We start from the raw sequence: 25,405 nt of genomic DNA, 5'->3' as shown, positions 1-25,405 counted from the left end.
GGTTTCCAAATAACACAGAGATTGGGCAATTTCCAGGTGTTTGAAACCAGGCCAGAGTGGGAATGAAGCACTTAAAATCAGGTGGGGCCTCGGGAAGTAACGGCCGCCCACGTGCAGTCCTCCAGCAGGCTGGGGCCGGGGGTCTCAGGACGGCTCCCCGGACACTCACGGTTGGATCTGGCGGCAGCGGCTGCTTCATCAACCGAATCCACGGAGGCCTCCGTGACCAGGATCACCACCGCCTTGGAGGCGCCGGGCCTGGCACCATGGACCTCGGAAGTGACATATCGCACCGCAAAGGCCAAGGCAGCCCCTGAGAATGGAGAACAGGCCGCACAAGTCAGCTCTGACGCGGGGAAGGGGCTTTCGGAGCAGCTGGGCATCCTGTCTCGTGGTGGAGCCTGAGGTCAAGGAAATGGAGCGATCCAGAGACTCAGAGAGTCTCCCACGCAAGGGAGACAGGGAGGGGGCCTGGTGGGCATCCAGGTCCTCGCTTTACGGGAAAGAAATCTAAGAGCAAGGAGCCAAGTGGCTGGTCGGGGTCGCTTGGTCACTTATGCCAGGAACCGGACCAGACGCGGCTCCCGCGCCCAGCCCACGACCGCGTTACCGATTTGGCTGGGGCCGCCCTCCCGCTGCATGAGGTCCACGAGGCTCAGCAAGTGGGCTGTCGCCTGGGCCACGTTCCACGGCACGTCAGCGGTGGTGATGCTTCCGTACTGCAGCACGGACACCTGGGTGAGCTGAGGCCCTGCGGGGGCAGAGAACAAGGACGGAAGTCACGCTTCGGATCGGGGAGCCCCAGAAAGACCCCTTCAGGCGCGTCACTCACCTATATTGGCTTTTGAAATGAAATCCTTGGCGAAAGTCTTCATTTCATCAAAGTAGGAAGCTGGAGAGCTGGAGGAGCCGTCAAGGAGGAGGACCACGTCCAGGGGCTCGCTGCAGGCTGCAGAGAGACCGGGAGGGGAGCAACCAGGGCCACTGGGGGCAGGCACTGGGGCCCCTGCGGCAGACATGCATTCAGTGGGTGTGCAGGGCGCAGCCAAGCCGGCAGCACCGCAGAAGGGAGATGTGTCCTCCCCACCCTGGTCCTGCATCACTGCAGACTGCGCCAGGCAAGAGGGAAGGGGGCCGCGTTCGGAGGCACTGGGGAGACTCCAACTCCACCCAAAGGCAGTTCAAAAGCCTACAGACGAAAGCAAGAGGCATTCTCTCCCTCGGTGTCAGGAGGCTGCAAACCCTCCAAGGCTTGAGTGAAGTACTGGGGCATAAAACAGGGACACGGAGCAGCACAGCCCTGGGAAGCGGGCTTGTGAGTTCTCGGGTCTCACGGGGCAGGTGAGGAGCTGGAGGGTGTGCTCCAGTTACACACACCCAGTGCTTAGGCGCAGGGTCACGGTCGTGGTGAGGAAACACCCTCTGGCCCAAACGCCACTCTGAGATCTGATAAGGTGAGGCTGTGGCAGAAACACCACAAGAACTCAGATGAATCTGTGGCTCTGATTAAAGCAAAAACAAAGAAGCAAAGAGAGAGATAACAAGCATGAGGATCAAGGGACATTAAAAGAAGGCTAGTCATTCTGGGATGGTCCCGAACACGCCAAATAAAGATGTCCAAGAACCAGGAATCGGGGAGTCATTAGCAACGGTTTAGAGGGCCATACCAAAAGCAGTGGTGGCCAGCCACTTCAGAGCACTTGCTATGTACGGGGTACTGTTCCAAGCATTTTACAAGTAAGTACTATTATTATCGCCATTTTTACAGACGAGGAGACTGATATTCACAGAAGCAATTGCCCCCAATTACCCTCAAATGATTACCAAGATAACTGCCAAAAATGACTCAGCTAGGAGGTAACAGAGATGGATGCAAGCTATGGCAGCCGGGTTCCAGAACCCAGACCTGGCTTTGCCCCAGGATTGTCAGCTATTTAGAATAATCTTATCCACCTAGCGAGGTCAAAAAGCTGGCAGTCACCAAATTTAACAGGTCGCCTCCAAGCAGGGAGTGGCACTGGTGGGGATGAGGCTATGTGATAGAGTCAGACTTGTATCTTTTTTTTTCCTCCATATCCTTCGTATTGCTTAAATTTTAACAACAGGTTTGCATTACCGTTGAATTTTCAAGCACACGTGACAAGAAGCAAACACAATCCTCCAGCAAAAAAGGGTCACAGTTGCCCCTTCCTACCTGGGAGGTGAGGACACACACACACTCGGAAGGCAGGGGTCTGAGCAAGCACAGAGCAGGGAGGCCAGGATGAGAACCTGAGACTCATCGCACCTCCACCAAGGTTGCCCCCAGCCCTCCCGGGTCCTCACCCCCGGCAAAGCGCCCGCGTACCTGGGGCAGGGGAGAGGGTGGTGAGGTGCGGCCTCTCTTCGGAGCAGCACCTCTGTAGCACCAGATCAGGAGCCTCTCGGGGGAGCATCTCAAAGTCCTGGATGAAGATGGGGGCGTTGGGCCAGCCGATCCTCTCCAGTTCCTGCCTGTCCACGCTGGGGCCCACTCCGATGGGCACCACCTGGATGTCCCCTGGCATCCGCCTGATCTCGTCCGAGGCAGGGTTCCCTGTGACCATGTAGACCAGGTTAGGCGCCTGCTCCCGGTCCCCCTCCCTGGCCGAGAAGCTGTGCTCGGTCAGATACTGCAGGGCCAGCCCAGTGTTGGTCTCGTTGCCGCCCTGGTAGCGGATCCCCTGCACTCGCTGCAGGACGTCCCCCGTGGACTGCGCCTTGCTGAAGGAGTACTCCTCGGCCACCGCGTGTGAGTACTGCAGCACGGCGATGTGGACGCTGTCCCGGCCCACGTCCATCCGCCGAACCACCTCCGCCACGAACTCGGTGCTCCTGTTGAAGTTGGCCTCGCCCACCTTGTCTGACCCTTCCAGGACGAAGACCACATCCAGGACCACGGAGCACCTCCGGGGTCCCGCCGTCGAAACCCCCAGGAGCTCAGGGCCCACGGTGACCTGTGCCACGTGGGGGTGCGGCGTCGGGGCGGGCACTTCGGGGGCAAGGTCGCAGAGGTAGCCGATGATCTCGTCCCTCCGCTGCTCCAGCTCGCCCACCCCACCGAGCTCGAAGGCCTTGTTCTCGGGGGCCTGCTTCTCGATGAAGCGGACCTGCTTCAGGTTGGCGTGGGGCCCGATGCCCACCGCGACCACGGAGACCTTCTTCTTCTTCAGGCCCTGGACGTAGCGGGCAAAGTTCCGGGACAGCTTGGCGGGCTCCTGGCTGGCCACGAGCAGCAGGACCACGCGGGAGGCTTCGGGCCGGTCGATCTTGCTGAAGATCTGGAAGAGCGTGTACTTCAGGACCTCACTGGTGGAGGCCACCGTGCTGCCTGCGTACCTCACCTGGCTGGCGATGCGCCGCAGCTCCGAGGGTCGCTTCCGGTCCCGGAGTGCGATGTAGGCGTGGGAGCCGTCGTGGTACTCTACCACGGCCACGCGGATGCGCTTCTGGGAGATGTGCAGGCGCTCCATCATGCCTACCACGAAGTCCTTCAGCACCCCGAAGTCGGCCTCGGACAGCTTGTTGGAGCCGTCCAGCAGGAAGACCAGGTCCAGGAGTCTGCTGCACAGGAAGCTGTGCAAGGGCGGCTCCGGGGTGTCCTCCACGTACGAGCTGGTGGTGCTGGCCGGGCCTTCGGTGGGGGGTGCCTCCAGGCCCCCCAGCTCCCCGCAGGCTTCACAGGTGAGGTTGACACCATCACAGTGACTGCAGGAGGGGGAGAAACCAAAACCGTCTGGGAGGAACCTCCGGGAACGTCTCAGCCCCGTGAACCCACGCTCCCGGGGACGGATCAGTCCCCACCCGAGAGGGACAGCGTTTTTTAACACGCGTGCCCAGTACCCCGGGAGCCCCCTAGACACATGCACACTTCCCCAGAGTCTTGAGTCCCTTGAAAGCCAAAGCTTTCACCCACCCTAGGACCTGAACAGGAATCTTTCTTCCTTCTCGGCGACCCACACAGCCATTCAAAGTTGATTTATTGTCAACCTACGTCTCTAGCCACGTAAATATTTAACTTTAATCCAAATCTTCTTCCAAATATCTCCAAAGACAAATACTGCTCTAAAATGTCGACGCTGACCAGGCCTTGTAAATGTTCTGCCGAAGATAAATGTTTCTCACTATTTATTACAGCAGGATCTAAGCTGCATGACTTTTAACCCAAGGGGCCGTAAGGAAGAGAGGAACACTGGAATTCAGTCACTCTGGGGTGATGAATAAAGATTCAAAACTCGCAGCTTTACCTGGTAGAACAAAGTATTGGGGTGGTATTCGCGGGACCCCAAGATGTCAGACGCAGAAGGACAGTGACTCATTCTTTTCAGACACGTGGTCTGCACTCACCCCGTGCCAGGCCCTCGGCCACGCCCCGCATCCAGCCCCAAGCCCCCCACACAAATTCCCACCCCACCAGGCCAAATGTGCAGTCCCCTGGTCACTGCTCCCTTTCTCCAGTGTCCTGAAAAATGGCAGTGTCCACCAGACCACAGTAGAAGTCAAGGGGGCTGGGGCGGAGACCCAGGCCACCTAGAACCTTGTCCACGTGCCCTTGGCCTTTGAGGTAACTTGCCCTCAGGGCCCAGTTAGGCGGAGGGGACAGCAGTGCCCTGGGCCCTAGGGAGAGTCCCCTGTGGCATGCCTCCCAGTGATGTCCCCAGCCTGCTTTGGGACCATTGTCCACGCCTATTGGCAGCTGCAGCATGTACCCCGGTAGCCGCCCTCCCCATGTGCCCGAGGAGGGAGGCAGTGAGAGAGCTCTGCGTGCTCAGAACCCCCAGCCTGTTGGAGTCACCCCGTTCTTTATTCCCGACCATCTCTCTGTTGGCACAGGGAGGCGGGCGGGCAGTTAATTCCTGCCTCCTTGTGGTCCACATGATTTAGGGTGTCAATCCTTGGTTAACAGAGCGTGAGTGGCAGGCTTTCTAGTTTCCTGTGTTTGCTTGAAAATTCACCCCGGGCAGCGCTCACTCTTGTCTGTACAGCTGGAGGCGGTGGGGTCTACTCTGGCAGCTGTGGCCAGGGCCCCTGCCTTCCCCGGGGCATTTAAGTTCTCAAGTCTAGGGTCCCGTAAGGAGCCGTGAGGACCCTTTCAACATTCCAGAACAAGTGCCCGCGTGACTCAGACCAGGACTTCCAGAAGCTCAGGGCTCGCCCCGAGGACACCACCTCAGCTCCCCGAGAGCTGGGGGTGCCGCGACCTGGGCTCCCTCCCGTTACAAGAGCTGTGTCCCGGGACCCTGGCCGCACCCCACGGAGGGGTCGGGGCTCCGTCTCACTTTCCTCCCTGCACCCCCACCTCTAGTGAAAAAGAAACCTGACTTCCACCGACCAGGGCTGCCCCTGGACTGGAGGTGACCTCCAGGGACAAGAAGAGACCACACGCTTCCCTCAGCAAAAGAGGCTAAAACCTAAACCTCCCGGGAGATAATTCCTGGAGAGGCATCTAGTCTGTCCTCAAAGACGGGGACGCAAGCTAAACGCCTGCTCTCAGCGCACAGAGCGAGGGCGTCCTCCCCAGAGCGGCGCTTCTGAGCCGCCTGCGGGCTGGACAGCAAGGCATCGCTTCAGACCACCCGGCGGGGGGAGGGTTTTACCAAGTCTGGCAGTGGTCAGGGTCCCCGGGGTTCAGGGTGATCTTCTTTCCCGGGGCTAAGCGCCGGCCGGCCACCTCACACACCGGGCAGTCTTTGGGGTCCACGCAGGTCTGCAAAAGCTCATCCAAGATTTTCCCTGCACGACAAACCTCTCGTCAGGGGCCAAAGCTCCCGCCTTCCGCACTGAGAGACCCCCTGGAACTAAAGGGCCTGTCCCAGCTCCGCCAGCCGCCCCCAGGGGTCGCCTCACAGCTTAGGGACCTCCGTCCTTCTTCCGGCCTTGACTGACCCTTCTGCAAAACCGGGCGGGGGCGCTCCTCCCCCCACCCCGCCGCCCCGAGACCCCAGCAAGTCTCCGAAGCTCTCTTTGCCCCACGGAAGAACACACTGGCTAACCCTCACCCCTGCTACCAGTCCTGCAGCCACTAAGCACAGGCGCTGGGTTACGTTTAAGCGGAAACTAAGTAGCACTGAATAAAACTGAGAGCGCCCCTCCCCCGAGCCACCCTGGACTAGAGCCCGCCCGTCACCGCAGAAAGCGCAGGGGGCAGCGCTGCTCTAGGGGAGCCCATCACCGGGCTCCCAGAGGGGAGCGTGGTCTGGGCGAGGCTGGGGAGGCCCAGGACGGAGTCGCAGTCCGGGCCCCCGCCCCCGCCCCCCCGCCGTCCCCCGCGGCCCGGGGCCTCACCTGGCGGGCAGTGTGCGTGGCAGCCCTCCACGCACCGCGCGGGGCAGGCCAGCGGCTCGGGGTGCTGGCACGTGACGGGGCAGGCGGGCGCGCAGCTGTTGTAGCGCCATTCGCACTCATAGCCGCCCTCCCGCAGGTTCCTCTCCTCACAGCTCTGGGCTGAGCGGACACAAGCGGGCAGGGCCGTTACCGGAGCCCCGGGGACCCTGCGCCGGGCGCGCCCAAGGCCTCGACAGTCAGTGTGGGGCCGGCGGCTGCGAGGACCCCGGGGGCGGTGACGGAGCCCGGGACCTCCGGAGTCACGCCTGCCAGAGGCGTCGGGGTCTTGAGAGCACCCGAACCAGGAGCCTCAATCTGTTTTCCTTACAAAGCCGACCGGCGCGAACACGCAAGGAAGAGGCTCCCGGAGCGCTCGCGCCCACCGGCCTGCATGGCGGCGTCTGCCTGCCGACTCACTGACTCCCTTCTCCTCCTCCTCCCTGCTCCCACGCTCCCTCTTCCCGATTCCTCCAGAAGGGTCACTACCCACTCACATCTTCAGTCCTGTCTCTCCACACGCACACCCACGTCTTAATCCCCTTAGGCCCCGGCCTGCACCCCAACATGGGTCTCTGTCCTCCCGCACCCCGCAAGGCCTCGAGGTCCAGATGCGTGAGGGGCGAGGGGAGGGTGCCTGGGATCGCGAGGGACATCGGGACTCACGGCACAACGTGGCCGTCCTCCAGGCCACCACGCTGCCGTGCTGGGCACACACGTGGGCGTAGGCAGCAACAGTGTCACAGAAGCAGGCGCAGTCCCCAATGGACTCACAGGAGCAGGTGTCGTAGATGCAGGTGTCCAGGTATGGCTCCGGGTCCACCTGCAGGGAGACACAGGGGGCCTGGGTCTGGGATGGGAGCTGGGGTGGACTCGGGCGCTCTGGCTCTTGGTCTGGGCAGGAACGTTCTGGTGGCCAGAGTAGGGAGGGGGCCCCGGGGTAGAAGGAAAAATGAGAGGCAACGTTCCCAAGGAGGGAAGGAGGAATGGAGTGCAGAGGCAGAATTCCTATGTTCTCATCCGGATTCCAGCAAGAAAGAGGGAATAAAGCAGCCCTGCCCACCTCTCATAGAACAGAGCTGCCTACAGATTTCCCAAAAGGACATTCCTTTCCGTCCGTCTGTCCACTTACCTGCTCAGCTATCCATCCACCCCCATAACCCACTCCCACCCTCCTGGGTACCTGGGTGTTTTACATAAACACAGCACACACACACTGGTCACACTCTTTCTGGCCTCCACGCAGCGAAGAGACTGAGGAAACACATCAGGACCCATTCGCCTTGCCTCGCCGAGGTGCTGCAGGCTAGTGGGCCGGACAGCGGGGCGGGCCGGGCGATCCTGGACTCTGACCCCAAGCCTACCCGAGGGGTAGCCCACCCGCCGCCCACGTTCCATCACAGTCACCACCTCCAGCTTTCACCTGCCCCAGACATGCCCCACACACCCCGGCTTGTTCAGGGCAGTTGTGATGGAGTGAATTCAGACATTAAGTGGGTCACTGTGTGCAAAAGTCCTGATTTCCCTGACCCCTCACCGTCTCTTCCAGCTCCAGTGCCCAGGGTCTCCACCAGACCAGGGAATCTAAGAACCCGCTGGAGTCTCAGGGACTAAGAGTCACTGGGTGGACAGGAGGAGCGCTGAGATGCAGGTGCTCGTGCCGTCACTCCCATGGGACAGGGGCCACGTGTGTACACGGCAGTGTGTGTGCGTGTGTGTGTATATGTTCATATATACACAAGTACCCCTTACACACACGTGTGCGTCTATACAGTCATATAGAGGCAGAGAGAAACTGTGGGGTATTCCTCCTCACCAGTGAGAGCAAGACACAAAAAGGAGCCACAAAATGAGGGCTCACAACCACAACACAGGCTTCAAGGCCAGGAAACAGCTTCCATGAGACGAGACCCAGGAACCCCGGGCAGGGACGGGGTGCCTGCGGCCAGCGACACGGCAGAAGCAGGAGAAACAAACAAACAAACGACCAGAAACGCCACCCTCGTGTTGGAGACGAGATAAGCTGCGGGGGAGAAGCTCTAAGACTGAGCCTGAAAGAGCAGCAGGGGCAGATCCCCAGAGACCCGCACGCTGCGCAGAAGAAAAATGATTTTCTCCCCTCATAAACCATCGCTTACTCTTTGTGCTGCCCAGCCTGCAGCCAAGAGAGGTGAGCAGACGCAGGTCATTTCTGAGGCTCCCAGTCACGTCCGCACTTAGACGCACCCACTCCCGGGACCCAAGCCCCTGCGCCAGCCCCTGGCGCTCCCCGCCCCCAGGCGCCCGCCGCCCTCACCAGCATGTTGCAGTCCCGGAAAATGTCACTGGTGAGGATCCTGCAGGAGGAGTCCACCATCGTCTGCTTTAGGACGCTGCTGCGGCAGGTGGCAGGGGACGCGTCCAGCGGCACCTGGGGAGCCGGGCAGGGACACCCAGGCGGACTCAACACAGTCAGCCTGTAAGGACCCAGGAGGCCCTCTCCCAGAGCCCCGCCGCCCACCGCCCACGGGCCACACACAGGGGGCCCAGCGCACCTTCCTGGCGTCAGCGCACTGTGCGCTCACTTTCCAGGAGTTCCCGAAGTCCACGGGGTCCTCCTCCACCTGGAGGCTGCTGCTGGTGAGGTCATTGTTCTGGACGCCGTCGAAAGTCCCACACAGGCCACACACCTGCTCCTGAGGACAAGGTGGGAGCATAAGCGTCACAGACCTCCGAGCAAACCCTCCGAGTCAGGAAAAGGAGGGACCAGGTGGCAAAGGAGGCAGGCTCGCCTGAGGAAGAGGAGGATGGGACGAGGTCAGGGAGGGAGACCCTGAGGGAGACCAGAGTAACCAGCAAAGCCTCCTGGCCAAGGCCTTTCCCGGCTTCCGCACTGACCCCATGTTAAGGTGAGGGAAACCGAGGTCATGGACAAAGGGAGGCAGCCCGCCCATGCCCCTGAGATGGCCAGTGAGGCAGCCTGGGCCTGGCGTCTGCAGGATGAACCATCACCTGCCCCACGAAAGGCCTGAGCAGAAGAGGAGCTGGTTCCGCGTTAAATCGGTGAGTGTAAGAGGTCCAAGGAGGGAATGTTCTCGTCCTACTTGACTGTGGACCGGCGAGTCCCTTACCTGGGGGCCTGTAGCCTGTTCAGAGCAGGCTGGCCAGGATTCTGCTGTGAACTAAATACCACCAGAGGTGGCACAGCATCTTATTTCTGTGTCCATCCCTCACGAGGTGCAGTATACAAGTTCTGAACAGCTAATAAATGAATAGATGGGGCCATCCCACAAGAACTGTGGACAGAACTGGAGCTATTTGTCCTGGAAAAGAAAAGGAGCCAGGCTCTTAGAACACAGCTGGGTCCCTATCTTGGGACAAAGAGATGCGACTTGTTCTGTTCTGCTGGGAGTTAAGTAAGAAGAATGTTCTTGTGGGTGGACAGAAGGACAAAGACCTTTACGCGGCCTCACAGCCCACATGGTATGGCCCCTGCCTCCTCCCTGCCCTTGTAAACCACCGGTCACCCCAAGTCCCTCCTCTCCAGCCACTCCGGCCTCCTTGTTCAAACACTCCAAACGCTGTCCACCTCAGGGCCTTGGCACGTGCTGACCCGCCTGCCTAAATTCTCACGTCCAGATAGTCACATGGCTCCCTCCCTCCCTTCCACAAAGACCCTACGCACACATCATCTTTTCAGACAGTTTCATCAGACCAAGTCATCTACAATGAGTAACATCCCCAGTAGAATATGAGCTCCACTGGGGTGTGGTAGACAGAACCACGGCCCCCCGAGAAGATGTCCACGTCCTAAGCCCCAGACCCAGGAATATGTTAACACACATGACAAGATGTGACGCGTTTACACCTTTGCAGCTGTGATTAGGTTAAAGGTCTTGAGGTGGGGGAGATGGTCCTGGGTCATCTGCGTGGGCCTGGTGTCATCACGGGGTCTTATAAGGGGCACAAGAGGGGTCAGAGTGAGAAAGACGATGTGACGGAGGGAAGTGGGGGCGAGGGGGGGCGCTGTGCTGTTGGTTTTGAAGATGGAGGATGGGACCGCAGCCAAGGGATGCAGGCAGCCCCCAGAAACCAGAAGAGGCACAGACACAGATTCTCCCCTAAGGCCTCCAGAAGGAATGCAGCCCTGCCAACCAATTTGTACTTCTGACCTGCAGAACCAGAAGAGAATCATTTGTGTTGCTTTTTTAAGCCACTGAGTTGGCAGTAATCGGTTATAGCAACCACAGGAAAGTAATACAAGGGTAAGAGATACACATACAAATCTAATACCTCTGTCTGTCTACCTATCCATCCATCTATCTATCTATCTATCTATCTATCTATCTATCTATCTACCTACCTATACGTAGCCATTTCCCGCTGTGCCCACAGTGCCTAGAACAGTGCTTGACACGTGACAGGCGCTCAGCAAGGGTTTGCTGAACAAGTGAGTGACGTGTTACTGCTTTCCAGAAATGGAACGGGCTCCCACCAGGAGTGCCGGCTGAGGATGAAGGATGCTATGGGAGATGCTGGGGAGGGCGTTCCTGCCACCAGCACAGACAGAGCTCTTGCCACATACATGCTGGTTAGAGAAAACGCAGTCCCAGCCAACCGCCGGAAAGTGGACAAATACTGCAAGCCTTCCCCTCAGCAGTGCTGGCCCGTGGCTCCGCGAGAAGGCAGCACCTGGGTGCTGTGCCGTGTTACAGTCACTTCGTGCGTGGCTGTTTGCCCCTTCAGGGTAAGAGACTTTAAGAAAAGCTACTGCCCAGGTCTTTTCCTTCCTTCCTTCTTTTGTGCATATAAACTACATGCCTAGCAAGGCCAGTCAAGGAACGGTCTGCAGGGTCCAGAGACCCTCCATCCTTCCCACGGGCAGCTAGTCTCAGGAAACAGCCGGAGCGAATTTGGATCCACGAGGCCACGATCTTATTTGCCTGGGGAAGGGGACTGCATTAGGCTTCCACCTACCTTCCCCCCAGACAAGGAAGAGGAGGAGGAGAAAGGCCACCTACCTGGTAAGTCTGCTTCAGGAACACGGAGACACTCAGGTGGCGGTCCCAGACCACGGAGATGGCCTTGCCCAGCAGGACCGTGATGTACCGGCCGGACTCCACCACTTCGAAGTGCGTCTCATCTTTCATGGGCCTCTTCACACTCACCTGCAGGTATAAATGGGGGTATGTAATATACATGTATTTATGTGTGTATATACAATATGTGTGTGTGTGTAATATATGTATGTTTGTATGTGCATACATCTGTATATATAATACATACGAGAGTATATAACATGTGCGTATGTGCATATATTTATGTCTAGTACGTGTATACAAGAGTGTATTGTGTGTACATTTGTGTACATAATATATACAAATGTGGGTATGTAACATGTATATATTATGTATACATGTGTATATAGTATGTACATGTTTATGTGTGTATATTTGTGTGTATAACATGTATGTGTGCATGTGTATATGTGTATGTATCTGTATGTGTATACATTCATATATATAATACAGGTATATGTTATATGTATGTGTACATGTGTGTATACTTGTATATATAATATATGTGTGTATACACTCGTGTATATAATGTATGTAAATGTGGGGCTCTATGCTTATATGTGTGTATAATTGTATATACATTATATATGTATATACTCTATGTATATAATGGGTGTATATATTTATACATATATATGTGTGTATATACATTTGCATATATAATGCATACATATGTCAGTATATATGTGTGTATCTATATTTATATGTGTAATAAATGTATATGTGTGTATGTGTGCACACATCTGTGTATATAATGTATATATGTAGATATGTGTATATGTGTGTATATTTATACGTATACTACATGCACATGTATGTGTGTATACACTTGTGTAGGTAATGTATATATATGTGGGGCTATAATATGTTTCTATGTTGTATGTATGTGTATACATATTTGTATATACAGTATATGTGTATCTTACATATCTATATGTGTGTGTACATATATTTATACATGTGTGCAATGTGTACACGTGTGGGTATATAACACACATTATGTGCATGTGTACATATATTTACATATGGAAGTCCTCCCACCCTCCGCTCTCCACGCCGCCCCGGCGGTCCACCCTGGCTCTCCCCACGCTGGAGCAGATATATTTACACACTCTTCTCCACACATGGCCCTGCACTTCCTTTTACTAAATGGATCGTGTCACCCTCATGAGGCTGATGGTACAGCTCCGCCTCACGCTCCTCAACGGCTGCACAAAGTCCCATCCGCCCGCGTCCCGCACGCACGCCTGGCACCTGCTCTTCGTCAGCGGACAGAGGGGTCGGGGGTGGAGGATGTGGACAGCACTCACCTCCCCATCAAACAGCTCGATCTCCCCTCCTTCCACCAGGATGGTGACCCGCTTCCTGCACTTCAGGGAGGGGTAGCCGCAGCCCTCATTCCCCACCAGGATCCGGAAGGTCCCAGGGTTACCGCCACAGTGATCCTGGGGGAGAAGGAGCATCAGGAGAGAAACAGGAGTCCTGCGACCCCTCCCCAGATCAGCATGGCACCTGGTGGCGCTACGTTCTGGTGGAATCCCTCTGGGCTGCGGGCCAGAACTGTTACCAAAGGTCGCTGGACCCGGCAACCCCAGCTGGCCTACCACCTCCAGTTGGGAACAGAGGGCGAGGGGCGCTGTCTTCAGTGATGCACTGCATACAAAGGAACCAAAGGGGACACGCTTCTGGCAAATACCCCCAGGAGCAGTACTTCTGGCTATTACCGGAGGGCCGACAGTGCTGGCTGCCACCACAGTGATGGGAAAGAACGACTCACCTTAGAAAAGCTAGGTGTGAGCCTGGTTTCTGCCACTTATTAGATGACATTGAGTCAGTCACTCACCTCTGTGATCCCTCACACACACACACACACACACACACACACACACACAGAGACACAGAAACACCAACATACACATGTGCAGACATATGCAGACACAGACACACGTTCACACACACACACACACACACACGCTCCTTAGGTAGAGAAGTGGGGGCACCGGGCAGACAGACGGAGGGGAGGGAGGAGGGTCCGGGAGATGGCGGTGTGCCCGCCTCCAGCGTAAAGGGGCTTTACTTTCCCCCAGCAAGAAACCAGCTAGAACCGCGGAGCCAAGAGTGCGCGGTAGCGAGAAGGCCCTCACTGGACACAACCCAAGGCTCAGCGTAATACAACCACCGTCACGGCTTGGGGCCCTCCCGTAGGTTTCTCTGTGTGCATCATGGGAAGGGACGCGTGCAAAGGGAACGGACATGACTGAGCCCTCCCGGGCTAAGAGCTGTCAGTCAGTCCAAGGACCACCCCTAAGCGCGGGAGTCCGAGGAGGGGAGAGAAAGAGCCGTGGCTCCTCCTCCCTCGATCTGCCCGCCCCCCGTGCCTGGAGGTGTGCTTTCTCTTTGCCAATAAGTCCTTCAAAATCTCGCTGCACAACACTGCGTCTCCCATCCGAATTCTTATCTTTCGGGTAAGACAAGAACTGGGGTCCTCTCCCTTCCGCTTTTGGGGTAACGCACTCACACCTGCATACCACAGACGACGTGCCCCTCTGTCACACGGCATCAGCCGACCTAACGGGACTGTCAGGTTAAAGGGGTTTGGTTGGGTTAATGGGATTGTTAGGTTAAACGGGTCTGAGTTGGGTTAATGGGGCTGTTAGGTTACAGACGGAGCAAAGGTACAGGTGCTTTGTCATCAGCTGAGATTTTTCTGAAGGGGAAAGAGCTAAGTCCTGGTGACAGCCCCCAGAGAAGGAAGGAGGAGAGGGAGGGGACCCAGGACAAAGCACCAGGAGGGGACAGCAGCACAGGCCGAGGGGCAGAACACTGGCCGCCCACAAGGGGCATGACTTGGCGGGGGCTCTAAACTGGCCCCCTGGGCAGCTGTGCCCAGGCAGGAACCGCTGGGGCGGGAGGTCCGACCGGCCGTTCCTCATTGCGCTGAACTGTCCTGTTTTCTGGGTTCCCAGATTTGAACCTGGCTGGGGAGTGGAGCCCCAGAGCTGGCGTCACCCATCTTTTGCTACCAGGACTGGGAGGCAGACAGATAACAGAAAGACAGGCTTCCACATGTGATCCGTGGGAAAGGCCTAGACGGGGGTGCACCGCGGGTTCTTGGGTGTGGGTGAAACCATTTCATGGTGTGTGTGCTCGCCTCCCCAGCACCCTGCCCGCCTCTCTGGGGCCAGCCGGGGCGGGGGCGGGGGCCAGGGGCTTGCTCCCTGCACCCTGGGCAGGCGTCATGCTCGGTCCCCTTTGCTGCCTGACTCTGGGGCTGAGGCTCCTGCGGATCCGCGGTCCTCCCTCTGGGCCGCACCACATCCCTCCTGTCCTTCCGCCAGGAACAGAGACAGAGAGACCACATTTGTTTAAGCTGCACGGAGTCCAGCCGTCTCATCCTCGTGGGAAAAGCACTCAGCGGTCCCTGCTCACCCACAGCGTGTCAACCAGCAAGAGACGCTCCCAGGACTCCCCGCGGCGGGAGAGGGAGGTGGGAGGGCCCTCTCTCACCAGCTGGGGCTCCCCACTGTGCCTCCGGACTGAGGCTGCGTCTGCCAGAAGGAAAGGAAGTCGCTCTCCCCAACTGCGGTGGGACTGGGGCCGATGGGAGCCTGGCCCCACACCAACCCCAGCCAGCACACGAGCTTCTGTCCCGGTCCCCTGAGTGCCCAGGTGAGCTCGAGTTCCGAACTCCTGCTCCTCCGGGCATGTCTTTTGGGGCCTGGAAAATCACTCCCGTGGAAACCAGCCCCCAGGGCCGTCTGTGCAGACAGAGCAGCAGGGCCTGGCCTGGAAAACCCCCAGCTGCTGCCCCCCGTCCCCCGGGCCTCACCTGCACCAGGACGTACTGGCACTCCCCAGGGAACAGGTACTTGAGCCCATCGAAGGTGAGGTAGTGAGCCAGGCCCAGGGCCGAGCACGAGGCGTCACACACGTGGTCCGAGCAGTTCCACTTCCGGTCCCGACAGACGCTGGGAAGAGGATGCAGGGGATGGTGGCCGGGTGCCTTGGGTAGGGGCAGGGCTGGGCATCGGAGGGGGCAGGGCTGGGCATCGGAAGAGCCAGGGCCACCCACCCTCCAGGAGGCCTCGGGAAGGGGGGTCTGTGGTTCGTGGACCCTGCCCTCCCGCCACATGGGGAAACCGGGCCAAAGACGGGCCCTGGTTGTCCGAGGTGACCCAGGCAGATGGAGGAAGAGGCCCAGTCACTCTGTCACCACCTGTTCCAGATGTGCTAAAGCCCCGCCTCCCCGGACGTCACCTGGGAGTGGCCACTGAGGGCCCAAAGCCCCTCTGAGACTAATGGGACAATCGAGACAGAAAGGGCAGGAAAGTTCTGAGTGGGGAAACAGTGACCAGCCATGAACTTCCGGCAGGAGGGGCACGGGTGTGTGTAACTGAGTTTAAATCATGGTGATTTGCTGGCTGCCCCAGCTCCCCAGCCCGCCACCCCGTAACCAGAGCTGACATCAGGGGGCCACTCTGGACAACAGCAGTGGAGAGCTCAGACCTCAGGCCAGAGACAGGAAGCCCCTTCCTGCCTCTGTCCACGTGGCCCTTCCCTAAAGCTGTTCATGGCCCCAAAGTCAAAGGCAGGGTGAGCCAGCAGAGCAAGGGGCTGTGTGAAGGGGGGCCATGGAGGAGTGAGGGGGGACCAGCCACCTTGCATGGTCCTTTCTAAGCACCACAATATGCCTGGTGCGGGGTACAAGGCCAGAGAAGGTCCCCCGGACTCCACGCCCTTGGGCAGCTTGGGCACAAGTGCAGTGTTATCCTCCCCAGGCCCGTCTCCCGGCACAGAAACATTCCAGAGAGTGTCCGTGCAGGGTGAGAACACAGAATGATAAAGATTGTCCCATTTTACAGATGGAGAAACAGAGGCACAGAGAAAAGGAACGGAATGGCCACAGTCAAGTGCCAAAGCCAACCCTCGCTGTCTCAGTCTGCTTCTCCGTGTCCCCAGAACTCCTCCCGGCCTCACCAAGTGTTGCAGTCAATCTTCAGCGTCTCTCCGGGGGCATACTCTCTGCCCTGGTGGAAGCAGGGACACCTTTCCAGGGCCACACACCTGTTCTCGTGCCGGACCTACGGGAAAGTGATGCGGAAGTCTTGGGGCCATAGCGAGTGACCTCTGCTGGGAAGACAGCCCGGCCTGAAGCAGGCTGGGGCTGGAGAACTGTCGCTGGTCTGCACCGATCCTCCCGGCTCGGCTGAAGTCGCTCCAACCCCCTCTGCCCTCACACGCTGAAGGGGGCAGGTGCCCTGAGACCCCATAAGGCATGTCCCAGACCTTGACATGTGTGTCTCCTTAGACCCGGGAACCCCACCAGAGGGCCTCTCCAAAGGTAACAGAGCTGTGAGCAAAGATTAATGTACAATTATTCATTGTTGCAAAAAAATAGAAGCAATCAAGTTTTCAACAACAGAAAAATGATTAAATCTATTAAAGGATCTCCAAGTGATGGTGTAGAGCTATTAAACCATTAAAAGTTTTGAGAAATACTTATGCTGTTAATTTATAAAACACGGAAGGAAAAGCCATACAAACATATGGTCCCAATTATGAAAAGAAGATAAATCTATTTCAAAAAAGTCTTGAAGGAAATATACAGCTGCCTCTGGGGGGCTGGGATAAGGTAATTTTATCTTCTTTTTTGGTTTTAATTTTTTTCTGAATGTTCTTAATTGAGCATCTACTATGTTTTGTAACTGAAGAAAACGGCTGATCTATTTAATGAAATGAATGAAGAATAGTGCACTTCATGTCCTAGAGGTGGGAGTTGAATCCAGGCCACACACAGGCATGGACCAAAACCAGAGGCTGGGCTTTTCCAAGCCCGGGTGCACCCTCCTGACCCCGTCCCTGAGGGTCTGACACTCCTCCACGGGGCATGCTCTCCACCCACGAAGAAGTGATGACATGACATGTGAAACTCTTCATGGGCCAGAGGGGCCGAGTTGAGAAGAGCTGGCCAAGCCCACTCTGACCCCACACGCACATCTGCTCCTGTCCCAACCCCAGGAGGCAGCCCGGACGCCTGCCCTGGCAGGACCCTGGGTAAAGAGACCCTGCCCTCAGGTTCCAGAGCCACCTGAGGGGTGAGAAGCTCCTGGTCCACGGCATCCGTGCAATCCAGTCACTCCGCAGACGAGCCTGGCCTCCCTGGGCTCGGAGCCAGACACAGGCCTGGAACAGGGCAGGCTTGGGCTCAACAGAGGGCTTTCACGTCAAAAATTATAGGCTAAAATCTTGTGTGCGTGAGCCTGTGCATGTATGTGTGCATGTGTGTGTGCACGCTTGCATGTGAGTGTGTACACGTGCATGTGTGCGTGTGCATTTGTGCGCGTGTGTGCCTCGTGTGAGTCCATGTGTGCATGTGTGTGTGAATCTGTACGTGTATTTGTGTGCATGCGGTGTGTGTGCATGTAAGTGTACACGTGTGTGCGTGCGTGTGTGCATGTGCGTGGGTATGCATGTGGATGTGTACTGTGTATATGCGTGTGCATGTGAGTGTGTGCATGTGTGTGTGTGTACATGTGCATGTGTTGGAACGGGTGGGAAGAAGAACCTCCACTACTCAACCGCCACCTTCATGCAAGATTGGGAGTGTCGCTGGGTCCCCAGGGCCTAAGTGAAGGGCCAGGATGAGAGTCAGAGCGAGGGAGACGCAGGTGGACCACACTCCCGGTGGCCCTTACCTCCCAGGACCACAGTGTGTTTGGAGGACAACGAGCTCAGGCCCCGGGCAGGGAAGCCGGCAGCCTGGTAGGTACAGGGAGGGCTGGGAAAGGTCCCTACCCACCCCCCTACCCCAGTCTTACAGGCCCGCACACTCAGGCTTCCTTTCCCCATCGCCCACCTCCCCTCTCCCTCGGCTCCGACCTAAGTCCCAGGCCTGCCACCTAGTGGCTGCTCTGAGAAGGACGGCCGCCTCCCAGGGGACCCGGACTCACTCAGTCCTGCACTTAGTGGAGACCAGACAACCAGCCTCGTGATGGGAAACGTCACGTGAGACAAAAGCGACGCAGGGGGCTGGGAAAGGATTCCAGGAAGCAGCCCGCTCACCTCCCCTCGGCCGCAGGCCGGGTGGACGGCTCCCAGCCCCATGGTCTGTGCGCTCAAAGTTCTAACCTCTCTCCAGAGAGGTCAACCCACTGACAAGGAGCCCTGCACACCCAGGGCCCAGGGGTGAGTCCGGGAGGCCCAGCCCCCTCCAGGGGACGGAAACGCAGGCCCCAGTCTGCCAAGGTAACCCGGCACCTCTGCTGTGCCCACAAACCGCACGGCTCCTCTCTGCTCTGCTGACTGCCGTGTTGGTGGATTACAACTTAAAAGAGGACCTTGGGACTGAACGAGGACGGCTGTGAAGGGGACGGAGGCCTGGGTTAGACCCACGGCAGAGCTGGAGGGGATGCAGAGCACAACCTTAAACGAAGAGGAAAGGTTTCCGGACTGTATTTCTGCAGGAGGCTCCCAACTTGGCAGAGAAGATCAGACAACAGCAGATAAAGACACAGCGCAGGAGAGGGACGGGGTCTCGGTGAGGCCCGTCCGACACACAGGGCGGCACAGAATTTTGTGGCAAGTCACTGAAACTTCATGCCTAAAAGAAGTGATACACTGCCGCCTAGTGCTTGTCCCTGTGGGACACCAGAAGGATAAGATAAAGGTGGTGAATGTCCTTCAAAGACTTCAGACAAAAACAGGCAGAAATGGTTTCACTACTGCTCATCTTGAGTTAAAAAGGCTCGTGCTGAGAACATGGTCCTAGGCCTTGGTCAGCCCCAAGAAAAATTACAAAGTGGAGAAAAAAATGGTTTTGTTACTTCTCTCTGAAAAGGCCCATCTTCACCCCTCCATACAGACCTATTCTCCAAAATCTTTTTTGCCTTCCAAGTGTCCTTTGTCCTCCCCACACCATCACTCCTTCCAGCTCAGTGCAGCTGACTTCAACTAGATGTTTGCTAGAGGAAAGAATCTGATGAAATAACTCATGCTAAAGTGTGAATGACTTCCCATGAGGATTTATAAGGTTGTAGGCTTTTCTGACCCTTTCATTTGTTAACCAAAATGAATTTATGCTTATTGTACTTCAGTAAACCTGAATAGGTAGCAAATCACAGGAAGTGCAGGAGATATTTTTGAGATGAGGGGCTTTCTGGGGCCTTTTGGAATCACATCCCATAGGATTTACATGTGCGGCTCTCTCTGGATGGGCCCCTGAGCCCAAGCTCTAGCTTTCAAAAGACAGCACCAAAAAGCCTTTTCAGTCTTCATATTGGGCCAGTGAGAAAACTGGGCATCAAAGGACCAGAGAAATGAACACATTTCCCAGCTGCTGAGAGGTTTCCCAAGACCAGAGAACTGGGTACCAGTTTGGAAAATGTAGCCAGGATTTCAGAGGGCGAGTGAGCATCCCCCAGACCGTGGTACTGCACTTGGGTCCGGGAGTCAGGAGAGCAGGATTTCCACTGCATAATCATGTGGCGTTGAATGGTTCTGTGTCCTTCCTTTGCTTGGTCTCCTCCTGTGCAGGAGGAGGGGTAAAAGTGTGGGTCATCAGGGCTCCTGGCTCTGCCTGGGACAGCTGCAGCCGAGGCTGGAATGGCAGAGCCCGGCAGAGGGCTGTGCTTTGCTGCCACCTTGTGGTGGAAGCAGGTAACACCCTAATTTAAAAGCAACATGTTCACTTAAGAGCTTTTGAGCCATAGAAAACATTGGGAAATGTTCTAGTGCAACCCCCTCATTTTATTGATCTAGTGGATCTTATATGTGGACCCTGAGGTCCAAAAAACTTCTCCCAGTGTGCACTAATTTCCTGTAGTATCTCTGTTCATGATATGATTCACAGTCTTCCTCCGTGAACTTCTTGTAACCGTGGTCATTAAACCACCACTCACTAAGCGACTTCTATGTGCCCCCCACTGTCATCTCCAGTCCTGCTAACAACCCTTCCGACCCAGTTTTACAGGTGAGAAAAGTCAGACACAAAGATGTTAAGCGACTTGCAGCCCAGTTAAGTAAATGTTAGGAGCCCGGATTCAAGCCTGGAGGATGGAGGCTCCAGTCCACGCAGCTTGTCCATCAGGGTGTTGACCGCCTGTCAGAAGCATCCTCACCCCCTGTGCCATTCAAGGAGAACTTGGCACAAGGGTAGATGGAATGAACCAGAAAAACCTCTGGTCTGAGCAGGTGCCAGGCCCCAAACAAATGGCAAAGTGGGGGACTCCCTCCCTGCCACCAACATCAATCAGACACTGCTGGCTGTGAAAAGGGAGAGGAAACCTTCAGCCGAGAGCGGGGCTGCTCAAAGTGTGGTCCCCGGACCAGTGCCAGGCTGTGAGGGTGTGTGTGCAGCAGGTGTTTAGAAAATCGTGCGGCCATTTACCACGTCTGTTGCCCAGGTCTACCCATCATTGCCTTTGTTATCTTTTCCTGGCCATTCATGTCTGTCGTATTTACAAAAGCTTTGGTCCACAGCAGATTGGAAATTTAAGAAAACAGTCCCTTCCCAGGTCTCCCCCATGGACCAGAGGAGGGGGTCAGCCCAGCCTCTGAGACTGAGCGCCAGTTACGGACAAAAACAATTACAGCTCTTCCCACGATTCTATATGGCACTTTCTGGTCTTAAAAGTGCTTCCACAGATGACTCCTTCGGGCCCATGGCCAACGCGTGATGAAGGCAGAAGAGAAACGTCGCGCCATCCTGCCCTCCCCCGGCCCCCACTTTGGCCCCTCCCACCCCGCCCGGCCCCCACCACTCACTCTGGGTGTGGGGCACTGGAGTCAGGGGAAGCAAGAAGACAGGGTGCATTTGAAAGAAGAAAATCCAGAAGGTGCATCCTTCAGGGTGACAAGAGCAATCTATATTTTTAATATACGAAATGCCCCAAGATGAGACTTGGGAGGGAGGTAAGGGGGCCTGGGCATGCTCAGACCACTGTCACCCACAGAGGCACCAGGAGCCAGGTGGCTGCAGACCAGCATGGTGGGACCACGCGTGGCCTCCAAGGACCAGCTGGCCGAAGGGTGAGTGACTGCAGCCCCAGAGTCCCGGAATGTTAAAGCCGACCAAGACCTCATGACTCACTTTACAGAGGAGGACAAGGCTCAGCGTAGGGAAGGGACTTGCTGGACCAGGGCTTGCCGATGGCATGGCAGGGACATCAATGTCCTCTCTTGAAATAGAAAGTTGTATGCAATATGCAAATCATATGCAAATATATGTGTGCATGTCATCTCATCTTCATACAATGGGATGCCGCCCTTGGGAAAATTCTAGTGGAAATGCCTATTTTCACTTATAAGTATTTTCTGGAAATACCTGCTTTGCTTCCCAAGGCACTGCTGTGCAGAGCTCTTGTATTTTTGTCAACTTTCATCAGGATCAACCCCGGACACTCCCCTACCATCTCCTTCCCCACCTCTGGCCACAGAGGACCCCGCGCCGCCCCCCCACGGCACCCTCACTGCCATCCTCGTGGGGCTCTTGTTTCTCCCTCTCTCTGGCTCCAAAGCCCACCCCACTCCCCGCAGGAACATGAAGGTGGCCACCCGCTGCAGCTCGGGGACTTACCATGCCCGGGGGACAGAGGCAGCCAGACACGCAGCCTGCGCTCACACACTCCAGGTCGTAGTTCTGGCAGGTTTTGGCACACTCGAGCCCTTCCGCCCTCGGGTTGTCAGCGGGACACACCAGCTTAACCATGGGGGGCCGGCAGAACAGGCTCCTTTTGCCTTGGATTCGGGAAACCCAAGAGGTGATGAGCAAGGGGTGAATGGATCTGCCTTCTGCTCTGTCCTTTGCCCCCTGCCTGCCATCACTGGATTCCAGAGGCTCAGGGTACCCACTCCCTCGGGTAGATCATGGCCCAATCTCCAGCCCAGGCCAGCCGAGAGCTGGGTCCCTGTGCTGGCCTGAACGGCAGCTTCATCTCCCCAGCTGAGCGCTGGCCTCTGTCCACTATGAAGGTGCCTCTGCCAAGCTCAGCATCCCTCTGACAGCCTATGGTCCTCCTTTCCCTTGACCCTGCTGCTGTCCGCTGCATGGAATCAGGATGCGCCCACAGAAATGTCCAGAGCCAGGCTTCAAGGGAGCTGGGTTTGGGTGCTAAAAAGAAATCTTTGCCCCAGCAGGACCATTCTTGAAATGTTTATAACAAATCTGGTGGCAAAAACTTTAAAGGGGGCTTTGCTCACATGTCACCCAGCCCCTGGCCATCCCAGCCGCTCTATCTAAATCTGTAACACTCCATCCCTGGGCACTCCGACCTGCCCTCCTTGCCTCCTCCACCTGATCACCCTCTGGTATCACCATCTGACACACCACACACTTTACTTCTTTGTTGAGCGCCCTCTCCCACCCCGCCCCGCCCCACGCACTAGAACATATGCTGCATGAAGGCAGGGAGTTTGTCTGCTTTGTTCACTTCTCTATTTCCTGGCAATCAGCAGGTGTCACTGGCTGATTGAATAAATGATGACAGCAGATGAAGGACACAGCACTGGTCTTTCGAAAGCCCTGATGCACTGAACAGCATTTATATTTGTATCTGTAAGGCAGAATTTCCAGCCTTGTTTTTATATGGAAACTTTTGTTAGGAAATTGAAACCCTAAGAGGTTAAATGGTTTTTCCAAATCACACAAAATTCTAGGAGTTTCCTGACTTTAAAAAAAGATACGTTGCAGTGCCTAGGCTAGAAAGCTGAGCGAGAGAAGCATTAAAGACAAGCCTCGGAGGTAGAACGCAGCAGAGAGAGGTGGGGGGGGGCGCTACCACAGGAACAGGGAGGAGAAAGAGGCAGAGAGACGCAGCGACCTGGAGTTCGGCTATGAACTTAAAGCTTGTGTTCCCCTAAAATTCACATGCTGCAATCCTAACCCCCAAACGCCATGCTATTAGAAGTGAGGCTTTGGGAGGTGACTGGGTGGTGAGGGTGGAGCCCTCATGAATGGGATTAGAACCCTCTGAAGGGACCCCACAAAGCTCCCCAGCCCCTCCCACCATGCCAGGACTCGGCGAGAATCTAGAAAAGGGCCCTCACCTGCCCGTGCGGGCACCCTGCTCTCAGAAGTCTAGCCTCCAGGATGGTGAGAAACAAAGGCCTGGTGTCTGGAAGACCCCTGGTCGGCACTGTTTTGTCACAGCCGCCCAAAGGGACTAAGACAAGGGCACAATTTCTGACTGCAGCTCATGAGCCACCCCAGGCTGAGAGATGCTCCTCAGTCAGTCATGCAGAGGGTGGGGCCGGACTCCTCAGCAGGGGAGGCCGGGAGACAAATGTGGGCCCAGAGCTGGGTCATGGGAGAGAGGGGGTCTAGAGGAAAGTGAGAGAAGTCAAGCTGGAGGCTGCAAATAGCCCATTTATCTGCCTCAAGGCACCTCTCCCTCCCACTGGAGGGTCCTCTCTAAGCAAGGATGAGGGATCCTTCTGGATCCAATTAGGCCGCTGACCCAGGAACGTGAGTATGGTCTCACCAGTGCCAGGTCTGCCCCGGCCCCCTCCCGTGCCGTGTCTGTAAACCAGCACAGCAACCACCACTGAGGGCAACGGGCCCAAGCCCCCCCCACCCAGATCCATCTGAGGGGCTTTCTAAGGAGCTGCCCCGGTCAGCGCGTCCCAGGTGAAAAGAGGCCACTGAAGGCGGGTGGTGTTCACCACAATCAAGGCGACCGAGGTGCTCACAGCTGCTCCCTGGGTAAGGTCCCGTGGGCAGAAGGGAGCTCTCACTGACGGGGTCACCGTGCAGGTAACTCAGCCTGTCCCCATCACAAAGTAAGACCCCTCTGGCTGGATAACTGGGATGCGCACAGACCAAGGCACGCCCAGGCCTGGAAGTCACGCTCGCAAACACGTGCCTAAATGCAGCCAGCTGCCTCCCCCACCCCGCGTGAGAAATCTGGGCAGAGGGGGGCGAAGAGCTCCTGGGGCGCAGTACTCACTGCGGTGGGACAGGGGACCGCCGAGGACGGTGTCGGGCAGCAGGCTCCCCGGGGCTCCGCTGGTGGAACAGTGCATGAAGCCATTCTCACAGTAGCTGCAGAGAGGACGGTGACAGCTGAGACGGATTCCCCGCCTCCCACCCACCCTCTGCCCCTCCAGCCAGGCTCCCGGCCCATCCTATAACCCGCCTGAAGCACAGCTTGCTGGGGGCACCAGCGACCACGTGACTCCCCCCAGTGCGGGTGGTTCACTCCACCCCAGGCCCCGCCCCTCTGCTGGCTCCACCCTCGGCCACTCCCCACCCCCACCCCCCGGCCGCGCACCCCTCCCCTTCCCGCCCCCACGCTGGCATCAGCAGGTCCCACCTCGCCCTTGATCCACATGTTCAAATGCCTGCATGATGGCCTCCTGTGGTTCTCAAAGGCACTTCAAGCTCAGTCTGTCCCCACCTCGACTCACGACCCCTGCTCTGAAGCCAGTTTTCCTCCAGGGCCCAGATTCATCAAATGAAACCACCATCCACCTAGTCTCACAAACCAGAAACCAGGGATCGCCCGGACACAGCCTTCTCCCCTCCCCCCACACCTGACCCATCCCTAAGCCCTGGGCTTCGTGTCCTGAGTGTTTCTAGAATCCATACCCACTGTCCATCTCCACCGTGACGGCTGCCTGGATGAGCAAAGAATAGTCTGGAGAAGCCTGCAGGCCACGTGGGCTTGCACGTCCCACCCCCTTCCCCGGGCGTCACTGCGCTTGCCCCAGCAGGCTTGCTCTTCGGGGCACTGTCAGAGGACACAAACAGCCACACACAAGCCCTGAGTTCCCGCTAGCTCATGCTCTCCGTGAAATCCAAGCTTCTGGATGACATGGGGAGACAGGATGGGCTGTAGGTTTCAGCCCCAGTGCCCGAAGGTGGGGCCGGGCAGAAGAGACGGTCACAGAAAGGCCGCTGATGTCCAGACCCTGAGAAGAGCCTGGATCCAGGGCCACCCCCGCCCCTGTACATCCAGGAGGTGCTGCACACCCCCCACCTTCATTGTGCCTCTAATAGTAAAATAACCAGCCAC

The 25,405-nt window shown here is 56.9% G+C and overlaps 1 protein-coding gene across 3 annotated transcripts in view; it reads right to left on the bottom strand.

Annotated features, from left to right (window-relative positions):
* The window catches only part of VWF (von Willebrand factor), a 116,020-nt gene that overhangs the window by 35,543 nt on the left and 55,072 nt on the right, over positions 1-25,405 (bottom strand). For all 3 annotated transcript variants that reach the window (XM_072954676.1, XM_072954675.1, XM_072954677.1), the window contains 15 exons: positions 24,338-24,432; positions 21,970-22,130; positions 16,374-16,477; positions 15,226-15,364; positions 12,707-12,841; positions 11,340-11,486; positions 8,874-9,014; positions 8,636-8,749; positions 7,006-7,162; positions 6,304-6,462; positions 5,616-5,751; positions 2,348-3,726; positions 833-949; positions 611-751; positions 170-313 (listed from right to left, as the gene is read on the bottom strand). In XM_072954676.1, the coding sequence (XP_072810777.1) occupies positions 170-313; positions 611-751; positions 833-949; positions 2,348-3,726; positions 5,616-5,751; positions 6,304-6,462; positions 7,006-7,162; positions 8,636-8,749; positions 8,874-9,014; positions 11,340-11,486; positions 12,707-12,841; positions 15,226-15,364; positions 16,374-16,477; positions 21,970-22,130; positions 24,338-24,432 (3,269 nt within the window). The remainder of the gene's footprint in view (positions 1-169; positions 314-610; positions 752-832; positions 950-2,347; positions 3,727-5,615; positions 5,752-6,303; positions 6,463-7,005; positions 7,163-8,635; positions 8,750-8,873; positions 9,015-11,339; positions 11,487-12,706; positions 12,842-15,225; positions 15,365-16,373; positions 16,478-21,969; positions 22,131-24,337; positions 24,433-25,405) is intronic.

Source organism: Vicugna pacos, chromosome 34 (assembly GCF_048564905.1).
Source record: "Vicugna pacos chromosome 34, VicPac4, whole genome shotgun sequence".
NCBI classification, from domain to species: domain Eukaryota; kingdom Metazoa; phylum Chordata; class Mammalia; order Artiodactyla; family Camelidae; genus Vicugna; species Vicugna pacos.
This window is presented reverse-complemented; position numbering and strand designations above follow the sequence as displayed.